Below are 27,677 nucleotides of genomic sequence, written 5' to 3'. Positions count from 1 at the left end.
AAAATAACTCAAAGATGAAGGAGAGTGGGGGGATGAGATCCTCAAGCCAAGATGACTCAAGTGTGTGTGAAGGGCAACCGGTGCTACTCCTGACAGTAGTATAATGCAGCGGTGCTTGGATGTATCGTCCAAACCATTAGCAAAATGTAACAGTTCTTTTGACGAGTTCCTTTCCACATGTGCTGTACTGCCAAATGCAAAGTGTTGGTGAATTGTGAGAAACTTTCCACAACTTTTTACTCAACTCTCATTTCAAAAGAGTCACCATTTATGCGAAGAGCTGGAAGTGCCATATCTGGTGTTGCAATGCAGTTGCGAGCGTCTTCTGGGTGGTTGTTAAAGCACTGCTAGGTAGTTGCTATGGTGTTTTGGGTAAATGATGACAACAAGCACCACTAACAACTGGAACTTCAGCCATTTACATGGTAAGTTTGCAGACAACAGGTTTTCAGTAAAGGAAGCAATAACATCACACGACTTAACTGAAATATAATGGTCCTAACCACTCATTTTACATCCTCAATGAGAAAGAAACTAAAGCGGAAGTGGGTCTTAAAGGAATTGTTAACCCAAAAATTTCACCTTCAGGCCATCCAAGATGTATATGACCTTCTTTCCTCATCAGAACAGGATTTAAGATTTTTAGGAAAGTATTCCAATGCAAGTGAATGGACACCAGTTTTTAACGGTCCAAAACACATATTTAGGCAGCGTCAAAGTAATCCACACGACTCCAGTCAATTAATTAATGTCTTCTTAAGTTAATTGACACATTTGTGTAAAAAACAAATCGATAATTGATGTTGACCAAGAGTGCTTTTTGAACCGTCAAAAATGTTTGTTCATTCACATGCATTGGATAAAGATAAAAACATGGGATAATCATATACATCTTGGATGGCCTGAGGGTGAGAACATTTTCAGCAAATGTACATTTTTAGGTGATCTATTTCTTTAAGCATATGTGGCCAGGGCTTGTCCCTTGCCCCCCTTCTGGACGGTTCACCAAAAACAAAAATACCTCAAGGCCCACAATGCCTGCTTAAAGGATATACAATCTGTCTGCACAGCTCATATATCTTTACATACTGTAGAGGCGCAGAGATATAAGGGCAACAGCAATGCTATACACAGTCAAAAGGATTACTATTGTGGCTTATTTTCCATGCAAGCAGGATTTCAAAAGTCATGAACCAATCAATCAGATCTATTAATGTTACACCTAATCACTGGCTTAATACCTCATTCACCATACGATATTTGATATCCACCATGACACTATCACTTTGCGCTTTGAAATTTAGGAGATCAAATGTTCCTGTGCAATTCTAAGAAACTGGCCTGGAATATCAAAGATTGAAGGCTAATGATGTCCACCCTAACATATGTGCAACAGACATGCTCAAACTCTAGCAGATCACACAAATCACATTCAAACACTCATTGTGGGTTTCGAGATGTTCTGGGAAGGCCTTCTGCACAATATAGTTCTGACAAGAAGCAAGTTGTGGTAACTGCTGTAATGTGGTTACAGACATTTGAAGTACAGACTGACTAAGCCCCTTGATTTGGAAGGAGAGGACCTCATGAGGTAATTATATATTTTCCAGATTTGGTCTATAGGTTCAGCTTTAATCGAAAGAGAAAGTCATGCTCCAACATTGCATGGACTTTTATTCCCAACAAGCATACCATAAAAATTGTGTGTTTTAGGAATTTGGCTGTTAAAATCATGTCCCTCTAAGGAGAGGTGTGGAATCAATAGTTGTGAAAAAATGTGAGGTTCGACTGCAACTTGGCTCTATCAAAGCTCAGCTCCTTGCTAGCGTAATGGTTCAGTCAAAGGGTAAAGAGTTACAGGGCGACTGACAGCCCTTCTACAGTGTGTCCATATTTTCACAGTTGTGTTTTTAATGATTGTGAAGTTCATATCATCAGGGTGCCTCCTTTGAGGAGAGCCCAAACACAACTCAACTTTACAAGACAAAAGAGCAAAAGATTGAGAACATGTTGATGTCATGAAAGGTGACAGTGCTTAACTAAACCAGGTGCACAAGAGCCAAAAGCACACTGTCCTGCTGTGATCTCATACTCTGACTAAATGAAGTCTTGACTTCTAGACCAATGAGCTTATAATATGAATACAAAGAATTTGACTGCTCATTTAAAAACAGTTTGGAGTTTAGTAAAGGTGTTGTAAGTGATTTCTTATGGAAGAGCACTGAAATAGGTGTCCTGAGGAATCAAATCTGTCTCTGTGAGAGTCCTATCCCTTGTAAACAGCAAAAATAAAAAATGAAAGATTCTGTCCTCAGGATATTATTGCTTAGCGCTTAAGTACTTTTTGCTTGCCAGTAATTTCTAATGTTCCAATTTGCTTGCCAGTAATTTCTAATGTTCCAATTTGCTTGCCAGTAATTTCTAATGTTCCAATTTGCTGATGTAATGTATCTTTGCAGGACAGGATTTTGGAGAGAGGGAGTGGCCTAATTCCTTGGTTAAGTGTAGCTAAGGGGGTATTTACACTTTATGCATTTTTAATGATTGGATTGCTATCCGAATGAATAAGCACATTCCATTTACGCCTGGCCACATAAATGTGTCTCCGCCAAACAGATATAAACACGATCTTCAATTCCAGTGCAATATGCAAATAAAACAGAGATCACTTCTGTGATTATGCTACTGCCGGAAAGTGAATTGAAAGATGTGATATATTATTTGATTCCAAGTTACTCTGCCCAACATGTGAATGTCTGTATGTGTGTTCAGGGAAAGTTGCATAATACGCACAAGCTGCGCTCATTGTCAAGGTTTAGTTTCAGTTAAGTCTGCCATCTGCATCAAATAAATGAAGGAAAATGTTCTGCTTCTCCTGCTAAAATGTATCCATTTCTTAATTTGGTATTAATAATTGTGCAATGCAAGCCCTATGCAAATACTCTGTAACAACTCTTATGTTTCACATTGTCCCTATGCTGACGTAGTGCTGTTTGGGCAGAGTAAAGTTCACATATGTGGCTTGAACAGCCAGATGCATTTACACTTGAGCGTGTTTAGAATGGAATGTGTCTCAAACCACCTCCGGACGATTATATCCGTCTCGAATCCGTCTTGGAGGGCATTTACATATTATCTTATCATGATCGGATGTCAATCCGATCAGTAAAAAACACACGATGTAACCAAGTGTAAATACCCCCTAAGAAGCACAATAGAAATGCATTAAAGTAGTTATCCAATTTTTTTGTCACGCCCCCTTCAAGAACAACTTTCCCAACACCCACCCCAGCAAAAATGATATATTATTAAAATATTATATTTTTTTCCAATTTCATGTAATGAAAATAGCTTTTTCTTTTCTTGACTTTTTTTTAAATACAATGAAATGTGTCCTCTAAATGAACTTTTTGTCATTAGGACTTCATTGTTCTGTAATTTTCTGCATACTGTATGTGTTACATAAATGCATAAAACATTATAATAATGCCTAATTCATGCCTGATACTTTGAATAAATAATAAGTACATTTATATAAATAATAATAAATAATTATACTGCTGCAGGAAAAATAAGGTTCTATTTGTTAACATTAGTTAACATGAACTAACAATGAACAATACTTTTAATGTTTGTTACAACATATACTAATACATTTTTTTAAATCAAAAGTTGTATATGTTAACATTAGTTAATGCACTATGAACTAACAATGAACAACAGTTTTTTGTATTATTAACAAGCATTAACCATGATGAATAAATGCTGTAAACATATATTGTTCATTGTTTGTTCATGATTCCTAATGCATTATCTAATATTAATGAATGGAACCTTGTTGTAAGTGGTATCATGTTAATATACTGTATAATAGCTCACCCAAAAATCATTTACTCACCCTCCTCGTTCTAAATGAGTGTTCATTTTTTGATTGGTGAAACACAGGAATGAGAAATGAAAGTATTGTGATTGTGAAAGCAACATAAAAGTCATCCATATCACTTGCTATATTTCTAGTCTTTTGAAGTCATGCAACAGTGTTGCATGTGGAACAGAAATAAATGTAAGTGTTAATTCACGTCTTCACTCTGGAATCTGGCGCGTGCAAAACGTCTTAGTTTACATAATGCAGCACAGTTGGCGCGCCTGACACTGCATAAATATAAACGACTTGGACCGGTGTTGTGCGAAACCTGACTCCCCGCCAGATTCTTACTCCCCACTACCTTATTGGTCCATATCCCTAAATTCCAGCCCTAAACCCTAACCATACTAAGGAGTCAGAAATAGGCACAACACATTCGAGAGTTGCGCACAGGACGCACGCATTGCATGCCAGGTGAATTATAAGCAAGGCTTAAGGAAAAAAGGGATGGAAAATAAATTGTGGACATAGTTTCTTGCGTGTATTGTCAAACCTTTTTTTAATGCGTAAAAGTGAATGAGATTTGAGAATGGGGAAGTTTTCTGCACGCTGAGAACCAATGCATTAAAGGTAAAACTAAACTTTGGGAGACGTCCTCAGTTTCAGTGATCTAAAATGCTGTTGACATGTAAATGAGAGGCCAAAACACAGAGAAAACTCTATGTTCTCTGAAATCTCGTGTTCATTCGTATGGGGGTAAAGAGTCCTCACTCCATTGCACTATTAAACTGAGGGTCTATGGAATCACCAGGTCCCACTCTCCTCATCTTCTAACACTTCTTACCAGTAAATAGAAAAGATTAAAAAAGGTCCTTCTAGGATAAATTAAAACATATTTTTCTAGATTGTGTCTCATTCTTCCACCACAAACCAAGACACATTTATCCTTGCACATGAACTTTCACTGGTTTTTGTAAACATGACAACCCTCAATATCTGTTTTCCATGAGCTTCAGTTAACATGTTTGGAGGGTTTGAATTATGGTGTGGAGTTTGCTTGGGTCAATGGTTTTTCAGAAAAGACAGATCTTACTATGAATGCACACAATACTTTTGGTGCATTGATTCCACAATCAGTTGCATATCACAGTATATAAACTCGCACAGCACACAGGGTGGCTTGAAACCTTATTACTGAAACACTTTGGAGCAGTACCTCCATTGAAGGTCATGGATCCTCCAGAAAGAAAATGACCCTAACTATTTAAAATACATATGGGAATGGCTGAAAACTAAACACTTGATAGTTGCTTCAATTGGAAAACACTGTCCAGATCTATATTCCACTGAAAACCAATGGAGAGAGCTTAAAACAGCAGTTGGAAGCATCCAGTGAGACAAACTTCCAATGCAGAAATGTAGGCATGTCCTTAATGGCTATATGAAGAACTTGAATGTGAAGCATTTTCAGGTAATTTCATGAGCCACTAGCATCACCAAGCAATTTTGCAAAAATAATGACTTCAAACAGGTTCCCTGAATACTACCCTCCTCTGCCACTGTTTGGTTAACAGATTGTCATGTCCAAAACTAAAAAAAACTCATTGGTTGAGCCCATGTCAGGCTGGTTGGGATGCTCCAAAACAAAAAAAAAAAAAAAAAAAAAGAGTAAAAAGGAGCCACAGTGGTTACATTTTTCAGGGAAATCAACTTACAAATGGTTCACTTTAATTGTCTCTACATATTAAGCTGGGAAAGGAGAAATATGTTTAATATTTTTTTTCAGCCAAAGAATACCATATGTATATCTACGTAGATACCAAACAAATTTCAACATGTTGTGGAAGAAAAGTTGCATTATTTGGGGTATGAAAGTGGGAGTGGTATTTTGGACCAGGAGTCATTGAGGAACCAAAATACATTCCAAACAGTGTGGGCAGGTTTTACAACTGTAAGCACAGCATTCCACTTAACTACCACCCAGTAGGGTGCGTACAACTGACAGCTAGGCCACAATCTTCTCTGACCTTAGTAATCATTCATCAGTGTTTGAAAGAAAAGCAGTAAACCATCAATTTAGATTCTATATAGTTTGGTTTAAAGAATGCCTTTTCTGATTAATGAAGTTTGGAGAAAATGATCCTGAGAACTGGAAATACCAAAACCGCATCTTGTGCTCATATACCACACACACTGGCATGGCAGCTTTAAGTTCTGACATCTGACTTTCGTATAGTACAGTTTAATCCATGGCTAAATAAATCTGCCATACTCTCCCACCTCTCTCTTTAGACAATATTTACTGAAGCTGAAAGTCTTTGGCAATGCAATCAGTTTGAATCGGGAGATGTTGATAAATAGGTTTTACTTGGGCTGGGTTGTCCAATCTGCTTTTATTTAGTGCTCACCATCAGTAATCCGTACTGTCACTTGGCTCTCCTTAAAATCCCATTATTTCTCAGTGCAGGTCTCAGAGGCCCTGTATAACATATACTGTATCCACTCATACCTGTATTATCTGCAAAAGAGAAAATCGACACTGACACTTCACAGACTTTGCAGATCTTTGTCATAAGAAATAAACGTTTGTAATCAAGCAGTTTACACGTAACTGTTAATAACAGCAGCACTTGGCAAACAGTGCAACAGCAGAGGCTGAAACGGCAGTGTTTGGACTGTTCACCTGCACTGAGCTCACAGCATGGGCAGGGACATAAAGACACAGGTTCACATATTACTCATACTGAAGCTACACAGTAGGAGGGGTTAAATGACTCCCTGTGGAAATTCTCCAAGGCATATGTCTAAGAAATGGAAAGGACATTTATTTAGTTTGAGAAAGATTCTTGAGGGAAAATGCATGCATTACTCTCTATGTGTAATAGTGATAATACTATATAGGAATGTTCAAGACTTGGGAGACGATAGGAACAGAAACTTGGAACTGTAGTGAAATTCTAGACATATTTCTTTTATCTTCTAAAGCTTATATGATTTTGAAACCAGAGATTTCTAGCATCAAAACCATCATCATCATTTAGTTTCACATTACCATTTTCTACCTTCTCTTTGACCCTTAGAATTAAACAGGCCTTTCTTGCTGTTGTACTTTTAAGATTCTTATTTAAACAAACTATTAACATCTGATTATTTTTAATTCTGGGAACTTTTCTCATCTTACTCTTGGCATTAGTTATATATGCCTGGATAATATCATCTTGTCATTTGGAATAACAGTATCTATCTTACTTTCTCCTTATTACTGGGAATGTCAAGTTTCTGAACCAACATGATCACATGGAAATCGACTGAATGTTCCAATATCCTGAAATAGACCATATTCTGCCGAATTACTGGCATGCGGAAGCAAAATATTTGCACCACTGATAGCGCGTTGTGCAAACAACCTCAGAGACATGAGTTCTGTTCCTATTTAAACCAGGAAGTAATCATGTTCACATGAACAGCATGTTGCATTATGATTCGGAGGATCATAGGTTTAGAGTTGGGGTTCGTGTTAGGATTAGGGGGTAGAGTTCATAAAATGTTGACTTTATAACACAATTTACAAATAAAAATACAATTAGCTTTTGATGCCACTCTGTGGATATTACACCTGGAAACTGGAGCTCACACGTGCCAATACATTCAACAACACTTCTAGCTTCAGCCCCTAGGGGCAGTGGTTTGAATTTTGGTAAACAGACCAATTATAGCTGAAGAATTTCGACCTACTGTCACTTAATTCACAGTGATATCAGTTTGTATGAACACACTGAACACAGTGTTATCATATAAATGTACAGTACTTGATACTTGACCTGTAAATTTAAATCTCCCTGAAGTCAGAATGTTGTCGAAGTTTGGAATTAGCTATTTCTGCAGCTTAGTCTTAGTACAGTGGATGGTCTTTTGAACTGTGGAAGAAGTTTTCAGTTTTTAAATTTAGAGTATGTTTTAATTGTACACTGAGCTCTTCGAAAATTTGGAAAGGACATTTTGAAGGAATATTATGTATTATATCCCTAGCAATACCTAGAACATTTAAAGAGGTTAAAATATGTGAAATGCACAGAGTATACCATCAACTGTTTTTTGACAGCTGTTGAATTATTCCTCACTGAAAATAACTGACAAAATGGTACCACAAACAGGGCTAATAATCATTCTGAGCTAAGAGCTCTGGTCTCATTATTAGCAGTTTGTCCTTGAAATCTGAAGTGAAACCACACCTCAAACACGTGGGTCAAGCCAAAGAAAACTAGGGACACCCATTCCTGAGCCAGGCCTGAACATGCAGTATATTGTATACCTTGAAACAAGTCCCAAATAAGGAATGTGAAATTCAGAGACTGTTAACATTTCAACCATTTGAGCTAAGCACCTCTTGAAACTGTCTCTCATAATGAACGACCATTTGTTAGTATAAAGTACTGCTAAATGTGGCTATTCAGAAGTTGAGATATCTGCTTCTGTTGTTGTATTTGTCTAGCCCTAAAACAGGCAACATGCACCACAAAATACATACTCTTTCATTTCTTATAGGAGGTATGGGAAAGAGTTTCTCACCGAATCTTATTATCATTTATCATATTTGGGTCTGTTTTGTGTATGTGGGTCACATGACTTAGTTTCTAATTTTCTGTGATCATTAAGTTAGACTGACCTAAAACCAACATGGCCGCCCTTGGTGCAGGACATGCAGACTTTGTGATAATTAATTATATATTAATCTTACTATTCTTCATAAAAATTATTTAAAAAATGCTAATATTAATTGTGAACTTTGTCTTCAAAAAAACATTGTTTAGTATGTTTTCTAAGTGATTTTAATTATAGGGACATTAGAAATGCCCTCATAAACCACATTTATAGCATAATACCCTTGTAATTACCAGTTTGTAACCTAAAAAATGTCCTCGTAAACCATCCAAACACGACCACACACACATGTACCCATGCATGCACACACAAACACACACACATACTCACTCACACATACACACATTCTCACACACTCTCTCTCACACACACACACACACACACACACACACACACACACAAACACACTCTCACACACAGTCCAAATGATATAAAAAGTGACATTAAATGATTTTTCCACTCTTTCCTGTTTAAGGGCTAGAAACAAAGGAAAGGCGATTTGTTGGCAAAGCAGATCCTTCCAAAAAAAATTACTTTAGAAAATGTGTCTTTTTTAACATATTTTACATTGAATTGGAAGATATTTGAGATGTTCCATTGAGCATTATCTTTTGTAGGCTCTTTATGCTCTTTTATGGTATACTTTGGAATAAACCCTCAAATATCCCCTGAAGTTTATGATGAAGCAGGGTGGTCTATCTTCTTGTCCATACTCCAGCTGAACAACCAGATGTGACAGAGATTGTGGAAAACAGACAAAGACTCCAGGTGTTTAAAACGTGTGCTCGCTGAGATACCAAACCTCTACAGCGCTTCATCTGAGAGACATTCATAATCAACCACTAATACTGTATAACATACCATAGAGGAAAATCATCTGCCATTTGGCTCTACTAGTCCCATTTCATTCACTGAGTGAGCCAAAAAATGGAATTGATGGATTTTCAATTTAGAACTATCCAGCAGTATGCTAAGATGGTTGGCAGAAGGCAACCTAAGTATTTAGGTCTGGTAGGTCTGGATTATGTAATTGTCCAGAAAGCTGGTTGGCATTTATTGTTAAATTGAGAAGACAATGTTCACACTTCCCTGAAAAAAGTGGTAACCTGCAATTGTTACCTCAATGATCTATTTATTTATAGTTCTACTCCACAATTAAATAACTTTTTTGAATGGAATAAAACCAGTTAATTTCAATGTTACCACATGACACATTTTTTAGGCTACCTGACAAAACAGTTTTTGCAGTGTAAGTACTGTCCATGATCACACAATTTGTACCTATTAAGGTCAGTTGGACCCTCTTTATAGTACATGCTTTAAATATTATGTACTTAAACATTTTATACAATGTACTTATTATGTAAATACATGTTGAGTCATTGTACTTACATTTAAAGTACCTGCAATTAATTACATATGTAGTTACATTGTTAACCTTACCCCAAACCTTAAACCTAATCCAAACCTAACAATGTAACACTAACCCCTACTCTTACAATGTACTTATTATGTACATATGTGTTGTTGCATTGTACTTACATTTAAAGTACCTGTATAAATAACATACTGTATGTAGTTACATTGTTAACCTTACCACTAACCCTTAACCTAACCAAACCCTTACCCTAAACCCTAACCTCTAAACCTACCTGTACCTCAACCTCAGTAGAAGCAAATGTGAATCTTGTAATAATTCTGCAGAACAAAATGTAGCTACACAATAAGTACATTGTATGTATTTCAATGTAAGTACATACTAGTTAAAGAGTCCTAATATAATGAAGGTCCAGTCAATTAGGCATAATTATCTTTTTTTTTTCTGAAATAATATTGTAATTGAATCTATGAATGGTATTTTATGAAGGTAAATTAAGACCCTTTATTTTGCATAGTCAGATAACATTAAAAATAATACAAAGTATATAATTTCCATAATGCTTTGCTGATACCATTCCATGAACATTACACTTTAAAAAAAATTATTACATTGAAATAGCAAGTACATTTTAAAATATTCCAATTAAAAGTGCATGAAGCACTATGGTATTCTAATGTTTTTTGGACATGTACTATGGTAATAATATGGTTTTGGGATAATAACATGGCATTATTTGAGTTATTTGGAGTACTGTGTTCCACTATAGTACTTTTGTGTGAGGAATCACGTTTAAACATAATGCAATACATTTTTTATGCATTCTGAAATAAAACCAGCCAAAGATTAAGTTCTGAAAGTTTTAATTTAATCCATGCATGTGCCTCAACCAAAATAAAGAAAGGTGAATAAACTGCTCTATATACAATGGTAACTTTCTAAGTTTCATAAGTAACACATACAGTATAGATTATGTATCAGAGAAAGATTAGGACATGCAAAATTACTTTGTCATTCCTCCAGGCATAATGCATGTTTGTGGCATACCCATACTTGGAGGAAGTACACATCACTGTGGACAAACTGTCTCCAGACTGACAGTATGAAATATAATGACCTGATGGTTTACAAACACTCCAATAGAGCATGTGTTTGTTAACCTGTGGGAAGCTTCAACCCACACAAGTGGATTTCATCCTTCGCTGAAGGCATAAATATAGAGGGTTCAAGGTTTTTACATTGTGTATGTCTGAATGTTGTTCATAAAAATAAATCACTCTGACCTTTATCTGTAGCCATATATAGAGATTCCCAGCAGATTCCTATATTGCTATAACTGAGAACCTTTACCTTGCATAGACATGCAGGATATCCAGTTTTACGGTGCATGATTCATCAGTGTATGTTAATCCATAAATCATAATTTATCAAAATATATTAACTTCTTCTGCCTCTGAAACGACTTCGGCTGATGTCTCTTAGGCAGTGCATGCTATTGGATAATGTTAACCAATAGCCAATATCTAAACAGCTATTTAGATATATAGTCTCCACGTCCCAGTCAAAAAGTCTAAATTTTTCTCATTGAGTATCCTCTTTCATTCTGAACAATGTCACATTATGAAAGTAAAATGGATTGTGAATGCTATTTCACATTGACTTAAAACAGCTATTACAGTTGTACGTTTTTGGAGGTGGTTCCCTAGCAACTAGCTTAGCTTCCTTAGCTAACTAGCTCTACTAAGTCCAGTGCTGCATACTTAACATTTCAAACTTTTTATGTGATCACATAATTTCTTGGTTAAATTTATGGTGCCAGAGTTTCCATGTTTTTAACACAGCTTAAGTGCCTAATCATAGCCCTAAATATTGAATTTAACCTCATTTTCTTTTCCCAAATGTTCTGAGCTACCCTGACTGAACCACAAGAACAATTGGCTGCTTTACACACATTGTGCTGCCCTCATTAATGCTGGGCGTTGCCTAGTATTGTCTGATCCAAGAAATCTCTGAAATACTACGACCATAATCACAGGTCACACTCTATTAGCACCAGGCTCAGTCTTTTAGACATACACACATATTCACATACAACAGATGCACCATTATGGGGACAATACAAGGTCGGACCCGATTCCACTGGCAAGAATCCTGAGTGGGGTGTGTAAAATGAACTGTGCCAGCCTGGAAAAGAGAGCCGTACTAGCGCCTAACCACATACTGACATTAAAACCAAAAACAGGAAAAAACACACATCTCGGTGCAGTATAAACAAGATAGCCTTCTTACAGGAGTTGATAAATGAAGACACAACAGAAAGTGTCCCTACCCTGATAGCACATGCACATCACCCATATATCTATTTGATGTGTTTGTTTCATCTGGAAGACATGTTTTTATGCCGTTTGCTCATCTGCAATACGTATGCATATATAATTTACAACTCTGGGCTAGTCTTATACTGTATGTGGGATATGTATGCTGGGGAGGTCCTGTACTAGTACAGATCGCAGTACATGAATATCTATGATGCATAAGCCAAGAAAAACTCACACAGGGATTAATGGATTAACTGACTTTTTATTAGCTGTTTTTACAGTAGAGCATGGGGATGCATGGGTAATGTCTACACCACTCTATTGTAAAAGCATCTCGATGATGTTTTCCTAATTTAACGAAAGACATTAACAAAAACAGCCACACAAGCACTGTGGTCTTGCAGCTAATATCCAGATATTAACCTGCCCTGGGGATTTTTCATGTTAGCTCACTCAAAATACAAATGGCCCACAGGTTAGTTCTTATGGGAATGTTGATTTTGTTCTCAATTTCCAGGTTATCCTAGGAGCACATAAGTTCTATCCAAAATGCTAAGCATTTCATAAAGTAAGAAAAAGAGATGGTGAGAGAGGGAAAAGGGAAAGTTAAGCAGCCAGTTTGGCTCATAATGAGGTCCAGATGCTTTACCTTCACTGGTAGCCACATTCTTGGGAGCTTTTGTGGGTGTGTGATCAGTGCTCGAGCTCACGTCGGAAGAGATACTGGAACTACCCTTTCCTAGGACAACAGAAAATAAGGAAACAACATTTGCGAGGACATACACGTTTTTTTATAAAGGAGCTTGTTTTCAAAGTGTTAATATCAGTTACTGTAGTTAAAAGCATTCTTTTTGAAAACGTATTTAGCAACACTACAAGCTACTAACAAAAACAAGCTAACCGCATTGAAGCTATTTAATGGGACAGAATCATTTAGATAATTATCATATAATATAATTTCAAAAATAAAGTAGTATTTTTGTACAAAAACAATGAGAATGTTAATAAGGGTGATAGCATCAAACTAGAACAAGGGGATTAATCGCTAACAGAGATAAGCAGCAGTAGTACCCTTACAAAAAATCTAGAGTTCAGGCAAACTAGCCACAAACTTAATGAAAATTTGCCACTCATTATTTTCACTGAATTTGCATCTCGTCACTGGTAGTGGTGAACCTGCAGCATACCTTTGTCAACAATTGACAATTTGCTGCAAGTTTGCCAAAAAGTAAAGTGACATGCAGTGACTTTAATTAATTAAAACAAACCACCAGAATGAACTGATTCACTGAAATGAATTGAATATACCAACACTGCTTGAGAGAGTGAGAGGAAATTTTAGGACTTTTTGACTGCCTCAGTTTTCTTGAACATAAAACATTGTGACTTTAAAAATCTTTGATGAAGCGTTTTTTGATGCTACCCCACTACTTGTTGGAATATAATTGGCATGTTACAGAAAAATTTGCACTGTTTTGAAAACAGTGCTACTATCACACTTCAAAAAAGGTAATATTTGTATTTTCTTGAATATAAGACCTTTTTTTTCATCATCTGAATAGTCCAAGCTGCCAAGCATAATGTAATTATAACATAATTGATGACGGCTGGTCCAACACACTGCAAACCCAAACTCAAAGTCTTATACACAAACAGGTGAAAACAATCTGTTATACAAACAGTAGTGGCATTTTTAAGTTACCTTTTTCATATACAAAGTACTTTTTGCAAGTATTTTATTTAAATATTCTGTGCACCATAACATTATTACAAATTCTCTAAGACCACTGTCACACGCTCCTTACATCCCCACAAAATGATGTTTCATCACAACCCTAGTAAAAACAGCCAGCGAACTGCACAATTAGTGCATAGCAAATACGGTTGCCAATATCAGAAATTGATCAACAGTTGTTAATATTAAGCAATAGAATACAAAAGGCCTATTATTTTAAACACAGACTAAATATTGAGTTTGTTTGTACATTAAGCACACAGATATACATATGTTAAGAACAGATGTGGCTTATCTTATTGTTTTTTATTAAACATCAACAAAGTGGTTACATGCGATTTACTGATTAAAACAACCTGAAATACGTGATAGGATGCATAGATCTTGAGGTAATCTTCACAGAGCCTCTGTCAGGCTATCAGTGCAACATCTGCACAGATGCGACTTATTCAACAATACTATTTGACCAGGTCCGACATCATTTCCATAAAATGCGGTAAATAAGTTGTGTTACAAAGTTTAGTAAGTTAGAGTTAAAAAAATTAAACAACATTGACAGAATTGTTGATGGATAGGACTGTGTAAGCTCCATTTCCCAAAGCCCAACCTCATCACAAAAGACCCGCATCTTGAAATGTTCTCAACCTTCTGGTCACACTTTCTCAAGCCCAGGTCACATTTTTCTCTTGATCCTTCCAATGCAAAATCCACCTTGAATTCGAAAACTGCACAGAAATTGAAATGGATTTGTAGTGTTCTCTAACACAGTGTAAAATGCAGTGTGTAGGCACACTTACTCCCCAACACTAGTCAGTCTCTTTCACTCTTGACAGCATGCATTCATAATCTGCTCAAGCAGCCTTGTAGGCCAGCTGTGGGAACGCTGGTGTGCAGTTTCACTGAAGGGTGGGGTGCAACGGTTCCCACTGTAAGTCAATATTATAACAGATGCAATAAAAGTGCAATTGGACATTTTGGCAACATTAGTCATACACTTTTTGAACCATTACCGAAGGTTAGGAATGTCCTCTTGTTACTAATCCAAAGAGAGCTCTGAGGTTCCATGATCAAAGATTTTGAGCTGAACTCATTTCTCAGTTCTCATCAGGAATGGATTGAAACCCTTTGGTTTACGTCTTCCCGCCAAGCAAACAAAAAGACAATATCCACGACTAGAACAATAGTTTGAAGAAATTGCTTTGAGTCTCCAGTTGGTAGTTATGATATGATCCTCTATAACAGATTTATTTATGATACATTTGGACATATTTGGCCACTGTGAAAAAAGGAGCAGACATCACATTTTCTTTGGTTAATACTTTATTATGAGGGTAAATAAGTTCAATCTGTGCACATTAATTCAAGTAAGAATCTGAATCTTGGTATGGTGTATAAAAAGTGTGGTCATTCACAGTTGTGTAGTGGGGACTGAAGAGGTCAGTATACTGTGGATTTATTAAGAAGTATTGATATAATAGAATCGGAATCATCAAGTATGCTTACACATACAAGGAATTTGTCTTTGTGACAGGAGCATCCAGTGCACAACAGTACAAAACAGCAGCAAGACATAGACAATAATAATAATCGGATGCCGTCATTGGTGTAGAGGGAGAAGAGTAGTGGGGAGAGCACACATCCCTGGGGGGCACAAGTGCTGATTGTAAAGGTGCTGGAAGTGAATTTCCCCTGTCTCACAAGCTGCTGCCTGTCCATTAGGAAAGCTGGAAATCCACTGACAGATAGACATGGGAACAGAGAGTTGGTGTAATTTAGTCCGGAGTATAGCTGGGATGATGGTGTTGAAAGCCAAACTGAAGTCCACAAAAAGGATCCTTGCATATGTCCCTGGTCAGTCCAGATGTTGCAGGATATGATGCAAACCCATGTTGACTGCATCCTTCACAGACCTGTTTGCTTGATAAGCAAATTGAAGGGGATCTAGAAAGGGTCCTAAATATTCCACCTAATAGATTAGCATATTTAATATGAAACTGCAAAATTTTTGTCAAAGTAACACAGTTACTGTAACTGCTGTAAAATCCTGATCAATTTAATTAATGTGATTGTGTATTTGAAAACTTGCATGAAATCCAGGCTTTATTTGTGCCGCTCAAATGCACATCTCAAATAAGATGCATATTTAGCACATATAAAAGTGAGATTTTGTGTTGGTGGCCCAAAATAAAAAAATAAATGCTGTATATACATACCTTTTTGGATGCTGCATATTACATTTTCATTTTTGACTCAAAACTTGACTTTATTTTAAGCTTGCATCCTGAAATGTCCCACTTCAGCTCAAAATGCATTACCCACTCGAAGAGCTGAACTCTTGCATCATGTTACAAGAAACAAAAAATCAATACAAGCCTATGTGAAACTGTGTTGAGGAAACCTTCCAAGGAAAGGAAGCTAAAACTCAATACTGATAACTGAGAGGTGGCTGGTTCGAGTGAACATGAGTAAAGGCCATTCTAGGGACTGTAAGAAAAATACAAATGTTTTCTATGTAAATGCCTTCTTTCAATGTAAATTAGTCTTATTGTAGATAATTATTATTATCTTATTGCTTCATTCACAAAAATTGCCAGGCACAATTTAGATTGCGCTATTACCATGAGTGAAAGTAGGCAGTAAAATTTATTTTATATTAAGAGCTGTTTGTGAACAATTTCAACTTCAGTAATTCATCTAATAATGATCAAATGATGAAAAAGATCATTATAACCTGGAATATATCCAGATGAGCAGTGCAGTCATGTGCACATTCTGCATGCTTAAGAGATGATTGAGGTGTCTGGATCACAGTGATGATGTACAGTCCTGGCAGGGTGTGTCAAATATGGTGGTCTGCTACATTCTTTTACACGTGCAAATTGCATGCAAAAGCGAATTTGTGGGCATTTTGCCTGATCTGCATAATTTATTTAGTAAATCGGTGCTAAACCAGCACAAACAACAACTCTTTTAGCAAGCGCAATTCATTCTTAAAAGACAAGTAATTTCCATGGTGGTTGATGAAGATAAAGAATTACAAATAAATAGTAGAGAGATTTAGTTGTTATTATATAATTTTTTGCTGCTTAACCTACAGCATATTGCATGTGAAAAGATAAAACAAACCAACAACTACACAAAATGCCTCCCGACCAAATCCGTGATTTTATTGGATCTTCCAAACCAGAATAATGTGGCCCACATTGAACACATTGTTAACAGCCTGTTGACACATTGCAGTGACATCACTGAGCCAGCACATCTGCTTCAGCTCCTATTTGAGTCTGCAGAATGTGACTCACCAGGCAAGTGGACTCCATGTGCTTTGCATGCCTTGAACTACGACCATATATGAGTACTGTTATTATGTTGCTTGGCAAAGGCTTTGTGAAGCTTAATGTCCTGAATTTAATCAAATTGTATTACTTTGTTGCTAAAGGATACTCAGCACTGTGTTAAGTCAGAATCAAGAAGTACAACCATAAAAATCTGGCTAAGGATATTCTTACTTTTTATAGCTAAAGATAATTTACCTAATTCCAAATAATAATGTACGGGATCCAAATGCGGCATAAGAGTATGAAGTATTGTGCATGACAATTTGTATGCTGGAAAATGAAAGTGGCCAATTATAGTTCTACAACTTCCTTTTAAAGGGATGTTCACGCTGACAGTGATTTGGAATAACAAAGTCACCATTGTGATTCATTTTCAATGAGAGTTGACAATCTGGCAATGAAAATTGTCAGTGACGACACCATGATCATACTGATAATTGTCATGTTGCTACAGAATCTTGAAGTACATTGATACCAACCCCTTTCAGCCAAGTTTCTGATGAGATCCATATCTCATCAGTTCAAGTGTGTTTACCTTTTTTTATGGCTTTACTGATAGCGTGTTGTGTAGTCAGTAGCGTCAGAGACCTGGGTTCTTGTCCTGTGTTGAATCCATGAAGTGCATGTGCTCGCATTATCTGTGACAGGATTCGGGGGTTGCTTTTTTATTCCACTGACGGTTAGGTTTAGGGATGGAGTTTAGATTTGGGGGTAGAATTAATAAAATATGCATTCTTCACTGTATTACTTAATTTAATCTTTGACATTTCACCCTGAAACTGTAGCTTATACATGCCTATATGTTAAAAAACACTTTCCACTTTGGCTACTGGAGTCAGTGCTTCGGATGTCTGTAAGTACAGAACAAGTTTAGCTAAAAAACTGTCGACCTACTGTTGTCGAATTTACAGTGATATCAGTCTGGCGGCGCGATGCGACAACTACCAATGCGAATGCAGACAGTGAAGTTCTCACGTTCAACTAACAGTACAATGATTTGGTGCACTCCAATGATTAAATCACTGTCACTGTAAATCAGACCTGATCAAAGGACCATTGGGCCCTGGGGTACAAACGTTAGAAGGCATGTACTGTTGTACACTGAATTGGTCCATCATAGGATTTACACCTCAGTTAAGGGTGATGTTAATAACAGTGGATGTTAATGGTCCCCTTTGCTGGAGGATGGGTCCTCCACAACATTCTGTAGTACTTCTACGTATGTGATCATGAAACAACAATGGAAGTTCAAGGGCCCCTTTGCTTTTCCAGAAATTAGGTTAGGATTCAGATATAGGATCCTCCATTAGATATTGGATTCAAGTACATGTATATCCTTGAGACAAAGTCTACCATAAAAAAAAATATTTTAGCTCAAAAGATTTCTACTTTGCTCTCAGAATGGCACTGAACTGTGAATGAACTCTCACCTGTAGAAATAACAGCTGTCAAATCCAAAAGGTTCCACTCTCTCAGACTACACTGGGAACCAAAGTGCTCCACTCAGAAAATAAATTTGAATCGTTAAGCTGTTGGTCCTTTGCCATCCCAAGCACAACCATTTCCCATCACATAAATGGAGAAATGACAGTCTAAAGGAGATTTCCTTTAACTTTTCACAAATGGTCTATCACTCATGGTCTGAGTGTCTAGCCCTGCTTTTGATCCAATGACCCTAATCCATAAGTCATATAAGACCTCTTTTCCTCCATGATGGAAACTTCAAATACTTTTAAGTAATCCAGATGGAGACTAAATGAGTACTATCCCATCCCAGGCACATATTCCCTCATTTGCCTTGGTTTTTACTAATCCACAGCTATTATAGGCAAATTAGGCTCACAATTTTCTTAAAAATGTAAAAATTTCCAACATGATCACACATGAAATAAACATCTTGCTTTCAAAAGTGAATGTATCCTGAAATCAACCCCCATATTGCCAAATTACTGACATACACCATCCCCCATTAGACATTTTTGCATCATTCCAACCACGGCCACCTTTTCCTGATGTTGTACAAACAACCTTTAAGACAGGTTCTGGGCCCATGGAAACCAGACGTAATTGCATTCACAAAAACAAAGTTAATCATGTTTTGTAGGTTGCATTTTCACAAAATTAAATTTTTACTCCACTGATGGTTAGGTTTAAGGTTGTGGTTTGGATTAGAGGGTAGACTTAATATTACAACTTGCTTTTGCCAGCCCTCTGTGGACAATTCACCTGGAAACTGGAGCTCAGACAAGCCCACATTTTCAACAACAATTCCAGCTTTGGTCACTGGGGGCACTAGTTCTAGTTTCGGTAAGCACAGACCGATTTCAGCAGCAAATCTTTCGGCCTACTGATGCCAAATTCACAATGACAATGTTTACATGACCACTAGAAAGCAGCTTATTGCTAGAAAGCAGCATATTGCGAGAAAGCAGCATTTTGGTTTAGATGCACTGAATAAGCGACATACGCTTTACTCCTGTATATGTAAGCTTTCTCTACAGCAATGTAATTTAACCATGATGCTGAGGAAGACTTCACTATTATACTCTCTGTTGCTTTGCTTTATTTCCAGACATTCCAGAGTTGTTGCTCTGATTGTTTCCTTAACTTTCTATCGTGAGCTCCAGAGGAATTGCGCTGCAATAGTGGGGTTTCTCTTTCACGTGAAACTCTGTTATTCCATCAATATAGGAGCGCATATATGTGAACGTGAGGGACCGTCGATATTTTACTTTGGTGTGTGTAAATGATTATAGTTTACAGTGTACAACGATCAGCAACAACATTAAAACCACCTGCCTTATATCGTTTAGGTCCCCATTGTGCAGCCAAAACAGATCTGACTGTCGAGGAATGGACTCCACAAGACATGGTATCTGGCACCTTTTATGTGTTTTACATGGCCATATTAAGCTGCGTTCTATGGGAGAAACCTGGATATGTTAAGCTGCCTTCTTTTAATCCCTTAAAGAGTGTAAGGAAATTGGCGTTCTCATTTGCATGACGTTTCTGCAAAAACCCTGGAATAAACCGTTTTCTTAAATGCATGTAAACCTGGTCACTGGGACCGATCTGAAATTTTATTAAGTAGACAAAAAAAATATAAAAACAAGTAGCATCTTCAAATAAATGATGCTAGACCTTATCTCAGAACTAACTTTTCACTTTTTGGATCACTTTTCTGATCAATTTTTGCAATTATTTTTAATCACCTTGTTTCAAGATCATTTTAAGGGGATTTATTAAGTAAATTGCCCTCAAGTTCATACATGTGCTCCAGCAGAGGGACCACAGGTGTAGTTCATCACATTAGCCATAACAAGGAGACATATTCCACTAACATTTGAAACCAAAAAGTGGCCAAATAATGTTTTATTTATAGTATATCTATATCTTTTTAAACCTCACAAACTTTTTGGGGGAAAGGTTATACCTGAAAAGTGTGCTTGTAGATAAATTCCACTTTTGGTGGGGCACAGTATCTATTATTCTCTCAGTCTTGTTTAGGAAGTACTAGGTCTTCCAAGCAATGCATACTATGTGTTGTTGAATACATCTATTTCCATTCATCACAAGCATTGTGTTGTTGACAGCTACGCTACTATTCACTACACTCACATAAGTATTTTAAACAGTTAGAGGCACACTACAAATTCTTAAAGCTCTTGCTTTGCTCTAGCTTTATTAGAATGTTAGTGTTGATGTCAATGGGGAAAAAGCCAATGAAAGATTTGATAATTCCCTGCTTGTTTTTACTGTTTTACATGACAAGATCTTGTTTCTTATGGTTGTAATTGGAGGGAAATTGGGTCCAATTTTACAGTTGTCCTGTTTCATTTATCTTCTCCTGTATATTCCCAGCAGCACACTGGGGTTCTATTCAGTGGTCAAAGATCAGGGTTTATTTCAGTGCAACCTTACCACTTTCCCCTATCATTTATCCATTTCTCCAGGATTTATTTTCTTGTCCCAAATTACAGGAATACACATCCATTTGTTGATACCACAGTGATAAACGTGGTCAGGGACTCTTTAAAATGGAGTATGCATAAAAAATTAAAAAAATAAAATAAAATCCCTAAACCTTCACACTGAGCTGGAATCGCTATAGGTTGTTGACTCTTACAGTAGAAATTGAGTTATCAATAGAGCCATGGCTTAGGGTAGACATAATTGTTTTCTGGACTGGAAAACAACTTCTCAAAAGCTTTCATATGTTTCCTGCTTCTAAGCTAATGCAAACGGCAAGACAGATTTTGCCAGACATAAAAATGTATTCAAAATCAGGGTCAACCACAAGCACAAGATTCTTTACATTGCATTGCATTGATAACAGCCATCTCTTTATATTCACTTTGTTGGATGCCTTGCCTGACCTAATGACATATGTCCATCTCTGTTGAATGTTAGAAATAACTGTAGAGATACTTAATATCTAACATGTTAAGAATAAGTGCAAAAAATAAAATAAAAAATACATTCACATGGACTCTATTAGCATGTCTATTTTTTCAGAATACTTTGCACCTGCTTAGATCATGGTGGTCCTGAGAGGAAAAAAATCTAAGGATTCTAAACCTAGCCCATATTTCTGTAATTATTCCCACTCTTTAAAACAGAACACCAACTTGGATGACCATACCAATACTTACATTTGAAGTGAACCACAAGTAGATCAATAAAACAGTCCATTAAAAGCAGAGAAAAGTTGCTGATCTCAGCGGAGCAACATTATTTAGATCAAAGGAGATCGAGACCTGACCAAAACTGCATGAAGTATACACAACTGAAGTTTCCACTTGATTAGTTTACCACATCAGTACATCCTCTGGGAATATGGAGCACAAGCACACAGCTGTAGTTATGGCTGCACTTGTATGAGGACACCATTATACAGGGGTGGAGGAACTCAAGATCTTTACTGTTAGTAAATATCAGCTGCCAATTCTGGGATCAGACCTGCACAAAATACACTACAATACGAACAACAGCTCAAGCTCAATCAACGACTAATTTGTCATTAGGCTGAAAGCTTTACTCCAAGTGAACTGGAATACAATTATTACCAGGACAATCCCCCTGGAGCAACCTGCATTTGAGTGCATTGAAATACATGATGTTCTTGGATCACACCTTGCCGGGCTTTAACCTACAGACTTTTGAATACCAGCCAAGTTCTTTAACCTCCAGGCTACTTCACTCCAAAAACATTTTTTATATTCAATAATGTTTTTGTACCTTTTCTTCATGTATTTTAGTTCAGTCCATTGGACCTTTATAGTGAAATAAATACATAAATTGTAGCAGTAAGAAAAATATTAATCATAAAATCATTAAAATTCTAATTATAAACTCAGAAATCATGAAGCATCGTCGAAAAGAATAAGCTGAGTTTTTTCAACTCTTTGAGATCACATACCTTCACTTCCATTCTGTTTGCCATTGTTCGCACCCATCCTGAATAATGCATAGTCTCTCCTCAGAATAACATCTGTGAGCAAGCGAGATTACCCGCGATACGTCATCGAACAGACGAAATGTAGCTCCATTATGCGAAAAAGGAAACGTCTTCTTTATAATGCAACAGTTGACAACAAACTCCGCTTCTGTCAGAGTGAGTGTAGAATAGCAGTTGCGCTGATGTTGAACGGGCAGTTCCGACAAATGTGAAGAGAAACGAAAAACATGAGCTCATTTCCACTGTGAATGTACAGGAGGGATAGAGGGGCTGGTCCAACTTTAAAGAGACCCTGAATTTAAAAAGCCCCAGTAGATCCAGTTGAGACACACCAAAGAAATAAACTTGGAAACAGCATTATTTTCTTTTGGTGCATGGGGAAATAAATATACACTCACTAAGCACTTTATTAAGAACACTATGGTCCTATTAAAGTGCCAGACGTGGTCTTCTGTTGTTGTAGCCCATCTGCCTCAAGGTTTGACATGTTGTGCATTCTGAGATGCTGTTCTGCTCAATACAATTCTACAGTGCGGTTATCTGAGTTACTGTAGCCTTTCTGTCAGCTCGAATCAGTCTGGCCATTCTCCGTTGACCTCTCTCATCAACGAGGCATTTATGTCCGCAGAACTGCCGCTCACTGGATGTTTTTTGTTTTTGGCACCATTCTAAGTAAATTCTAGAGAAAGTTGTGTGTGAAAATCCCAGATTTGTTACATAAATACTCAAACCAGCCCATCAGGCACCAACAATCATACCACTGTTTAAATCATTGAGATTTTTCCTCCATTCTGATGGTTGATGTGAACATTAACTGGAGCTCCTGACCCATATCTGCCTGATTTTATACATTGCACTGCTGCCACACGATTGGCTGATTAGATAATCGCATGCATACGTAAATTTAACATACATGTGTACCCAATAAAGTGACCAGTGAGTGTTTGTGTGTGTGTGTGTGTGTGTGTGTGTGTGTGTATACACTATATATATTTATTTTAAATAATGTTTACATTTGTATAGTGAAAAATAGTGGACAAAACTGATTTGCCAAATCTCAGGTGGTCATAATATGGAACAGGAATATGGTCCATTTAACATTGGGCTGCTTTGCAGATGCATCTCTGAACACCTTATAAAAGCTGCAAATAGCAAATAATCAAGTAAGCCTCTGTCATTTAAATGAATGAATTAAGTGATTGTGGAATTACACAGTATATCCCAGAATTCTGTTTTAAATTATAAATGAGGTCAATAGTAATTTTTGATCAGCATGGCAGCAGAACAGGTTTCCCACAAATTGTCTCCTGATCTATGAACCAAACTAGTCTGAATCCTTACTATCCATTCTATTGTTAGTGAGAAACTTCCTGAGTAGGAAAGCTATTAGGGACTCTTAGCGGAAACCTTTTACTCTGAACAAAATAGCAATCATACACAAGGGTATTGTTGTCAAAGGATTACTTCCTTAAAACTTCCATCAATTAGTTAAGGCCCATCAACCTTCATGTTGTAGTGAACAAATGTCCTTATTGTTTGAAAGTGCTGACATTGTGACTGTTTGTGCTAGTGACACTGGGTCAATATCTATCATTTACAAATTCTGACAAAAGCCTCCACGTGATTTTTCTTTTTTGAAGTTCTTAATTTGACAAAATGCTGTTCTTGTAAAAGTAACCAGGAATATAAACATGTACAAAAAGCCCAAACATTATTTTCTAAACCTTTTTTATAAACATCAATGACTCTGATTGTTGTATATTAATTGACTATTGGCCATTAATTAAATAGAGACCTAAGCAGAGTCTGTAAAACATGTATATTTTTTATTTATTTATTTTTTTTTAAGTAAATTTGAGAACTTTTAGCATCTTCTTGGGTTGGTTTGTTTGGCTTGCATGGTACCAACCAGTGGCGTGTTAGCTATCTGGACCAGGGATGTAAAAACTCAGAAATGCTTAACTGAAAGTATGGATACTGAGTGAAAATTTTGCTCAATTAGAAGTCCAAGTAACTAGCCAAAAACCATACTTGAGTGAAAGTAAAAAGTATTTGCATTAAATTGTACTGAAGTATTAAAAATTGAAAAAGTAACTTTCTTCCTAGCTTATATAAAATCAAGAAAAGAGATTGTGTGAGAGAAGATGTTGTTAAATTTGATTGGTTTGTTAAGTTGCTTTTTTACTGTCTCCGATGACCTTCATATTTCTCCCCAGTGACATTCGCAACCTGGTCCAACATGTTATAATAACACATTTTTTTCAAAATTACTTTAATATGGCCTGTTGTACATAACACAGTAATTTTCCGGTGGAATGAACACTAGAGGCGCTAAAACAACGTCTTTTATCCCCTTTCACACAAATCATGAGTAAAACGACACATTATCAGTTCATAAACCCTTACTTCTCGCTCTGTTTCTCACACAATTACTATCTTATGATAAATAAACATAGCGCATGACTCATTTTAACATTTGTATTATATAAGCAACTACATTTAGAAGCTTGTTCAAATGTGATCAAACTGTGCGGTAGCTCAACTGATAGAGGATTTCACTTATGATGTAAAGGACTGGGGTACGAGTCCTGAAAAGCATGCGAGTTGACATAGAAGCACCAGAAAATGAAGTGAATTTTATTTTTCATCTCACATTTGCTTTTCCTGACACTAAGACACAGTTAGGTTCAAGTTTAGGTTTAAGGTTAGGGAGGTAGATTTTGTTGATTTAAATCTTGATAAACATTCAAAACTTACTTTTGACATCCCACTTCGTAACTACCCTGAGATGTGTAATGAACCACATAATTTGTATTCACAGTCACACAATGTTCGTTGTATGGGAGAAGGTACTCACGAATTGTGACGTCAGAGCACCCAGCCCCTTGAGACACAGAGAAAACCCCAAAAATTCAAAAGAAGTTTTGAAGAAAGTTAGTAATGTTGTTGGTTTTGTGAATTGTTTTCTGAGGGCTACCAAACTTTGCTGTTGAGCAGATGGAGGAATTCAGTCAAATTCATAATTCATATTTACTTTGATTATTTTAATTAGCATTATTATAATCATCATAATTGCTGGTTTTATAGTTATTACTGTAATCAATAATTGCCTAACAACAACAACAACAATAATTCAGCAAATAGGGAGTAGAAATTCTAAGATGTGATTTAAATATGAAGGCAAGTGTAGAAATAAATGACATGTACACATTTTATTACAAAAGCCTTTTGGTTTTCTATTGTATATTTGCAACGTAAATTATAATTTTTGACTTCATAACTGTCCAATCTGTTGAAGTAGCAAAAAAAAATAAATTCTCACTTGATGCTCATAGTTTTGAATAAATATTCACATTCAGTGGTCACACACACATCTGCCTCTGCAGATGGTCAGAACTCTACACAGCCGACATGTGCAGGGTTGGAGAGTAACAGAATACATATAAGGGGATTACGTATTTAAAATATAAAATAAAAGTAACTGTATTCCACTATAGTTACAATTTAAATATTTAGTATTTAGAATACAGTTCCATTCAAAAAGTATTTTGATTACTGAAGAGATTATTTAATATTTAGTCCTTTCAGATGGAAAACATTTATACACATAAATGATGTGATCCAAAGTGCATTTGAACAGCAGTGAAACACTTTCTTATGATGTGTTACATTCATACGAGCAGACAGAGAAGTAAGTTTGAAGTAAGTTTGGAGCAGAAGAAAAAGAAATAAACCTTGTGTAAATGATCAGCTTTGCACTAAGCTAAAATGCTATTTCTAGTTATTTTACATGAACATGTTACCAAACATGATCATAATTATTTTAAAAGAAAATTCATGTTGGATCATAATTTATTTTTTCTAGTAAGACCATATTAGGGCAAAAATCATATTCTTGATAATATTTTTTTTTTTATTATTTTCCTGTATAAATATATAAAAATCCTTAAAACAAGATCAGTTTGATTTATCTTGTTTTAGAAACAACACTGCATAAGATATTTATGTTTTTCAGAGAATGTATTTTTAACATGTGTATTTTGTCTTACTGACAGAGTTTTTATAGTAAAACAAATGAAAAAATCTACCAGTGCTGAAGAACTAATCCAAAGTATTTAGAATATGTTACTGATCTTGAGTAATCTAATGGAATACGTTACAAATTACATTTTATAGCATGTATTCTGTAATCTGTAGTGGAATACAACTCAAAAGTAACGCTCCCAACCCTGGTCATGCAAAACTAAATTTTTTGTTTTCATTGCTGATGTGTTTTTGAGCGGGGGGATCGCCAATACTGGATGGCCCCCCTGCTTAGTCAAGGGCCCCGGCACCATTGGCCTGGTCGGTAATCCATCCCTGCCTCTGGTGTGTTATGTGTCATATGTCAGATGCAGTGAAAAGGTGGCTTCAGTCAAGTAAGATGAAAGAATATTATCTGCAAAAATGTAATGAGTACTTTTCAAGTTGAAATCAAATCGTAAGGATTAAAAAATACAATTTACTTTGGAAATGAAAGTAAAAGTACAATATTTGGTTTTAACTGCACTCAAGTAAAGTACAAATCCCAAAACATTATACTTACAGTAAGTATATTACTCAAGTACTTTATTTAATCACTTTACACCCCTGGTCTGGACTGGGGTCAAATGTCAAGCCCCAGAAATACTTTACAGCAAAATATTCTGCTTCGGCAGTATGAAAACCCAAAACACTATCTACTTCCTGTCTTAGGGCTCTACTGACACAGGCTGGCACACACAGACATAGAGCTAATTCACCAGTGTTATCATTCCAGTGTTAAGGCAATTCAGAGTAAAGTGTTTGAGATTCTAGTTAGATTTTGTGAGATTAACATTATTCGTTGTTTGAAGCTGGTAGCATGCACTCAAAAAAAGAACTGGTTTGAACTGACTTGTTCTA

General features: G+C 36.4%; 1 protein-coding gene across 2 annotated transcripts in view; it reads right to left on the bottom strand.

The window, feature by feature from the left end:
* si:dkey-192l18.9 (F-box/LRR-repeat protein 7) overlaps positions 1-22,941 on the bottom strand; it is a 51,173-nt gene extending 28,232 nt beyond the window's left edge. The window contains exons 1-2 of one of the 2 annotated variants that reach the window (XM_052113396.1): positions 22,716-22,941; positions 12,873-12,962 (exon numbers count right to left, since the gene is read on the bottom strand). In XM_052113396.1, coding sequence (XP_051969356.1) covers positions 12,873-12,962; positions 22,716-22,752 — 127 coding nt within the window. In that variant the 5' untranslated portion in view covers positions 22,753-22,941. The remainder of the gene's footprint in view (positions 1-12,872; positions 12,963-22,715) is intronic. The other variant, XM_052113397.1, reaches the window with a different exon arrangement.
* Positions 22,942-27,677: the final 4,736 nt, after the last annotated feature.

The sequence above is a fragment of the Xyrauchen texanus genome, chromosome 41 (genome assembly GCF_025860055.1).
Source record: "Xyrauchen texanus isolate HMW12.3.18 chromosome 41, RBS_HiC_50CHRs, whole genome shotgun sequence".
NCBI classification, from domain to species: Eukaryota; Metazoa; Chordata; class Actinopteri; order Cypriniformes; family Catostomidae; genus Xyrauchen; species Xyrauchen texanus.
This window is presented reverse-complemented; position numbering and strand designations above follow the sequence as displayed.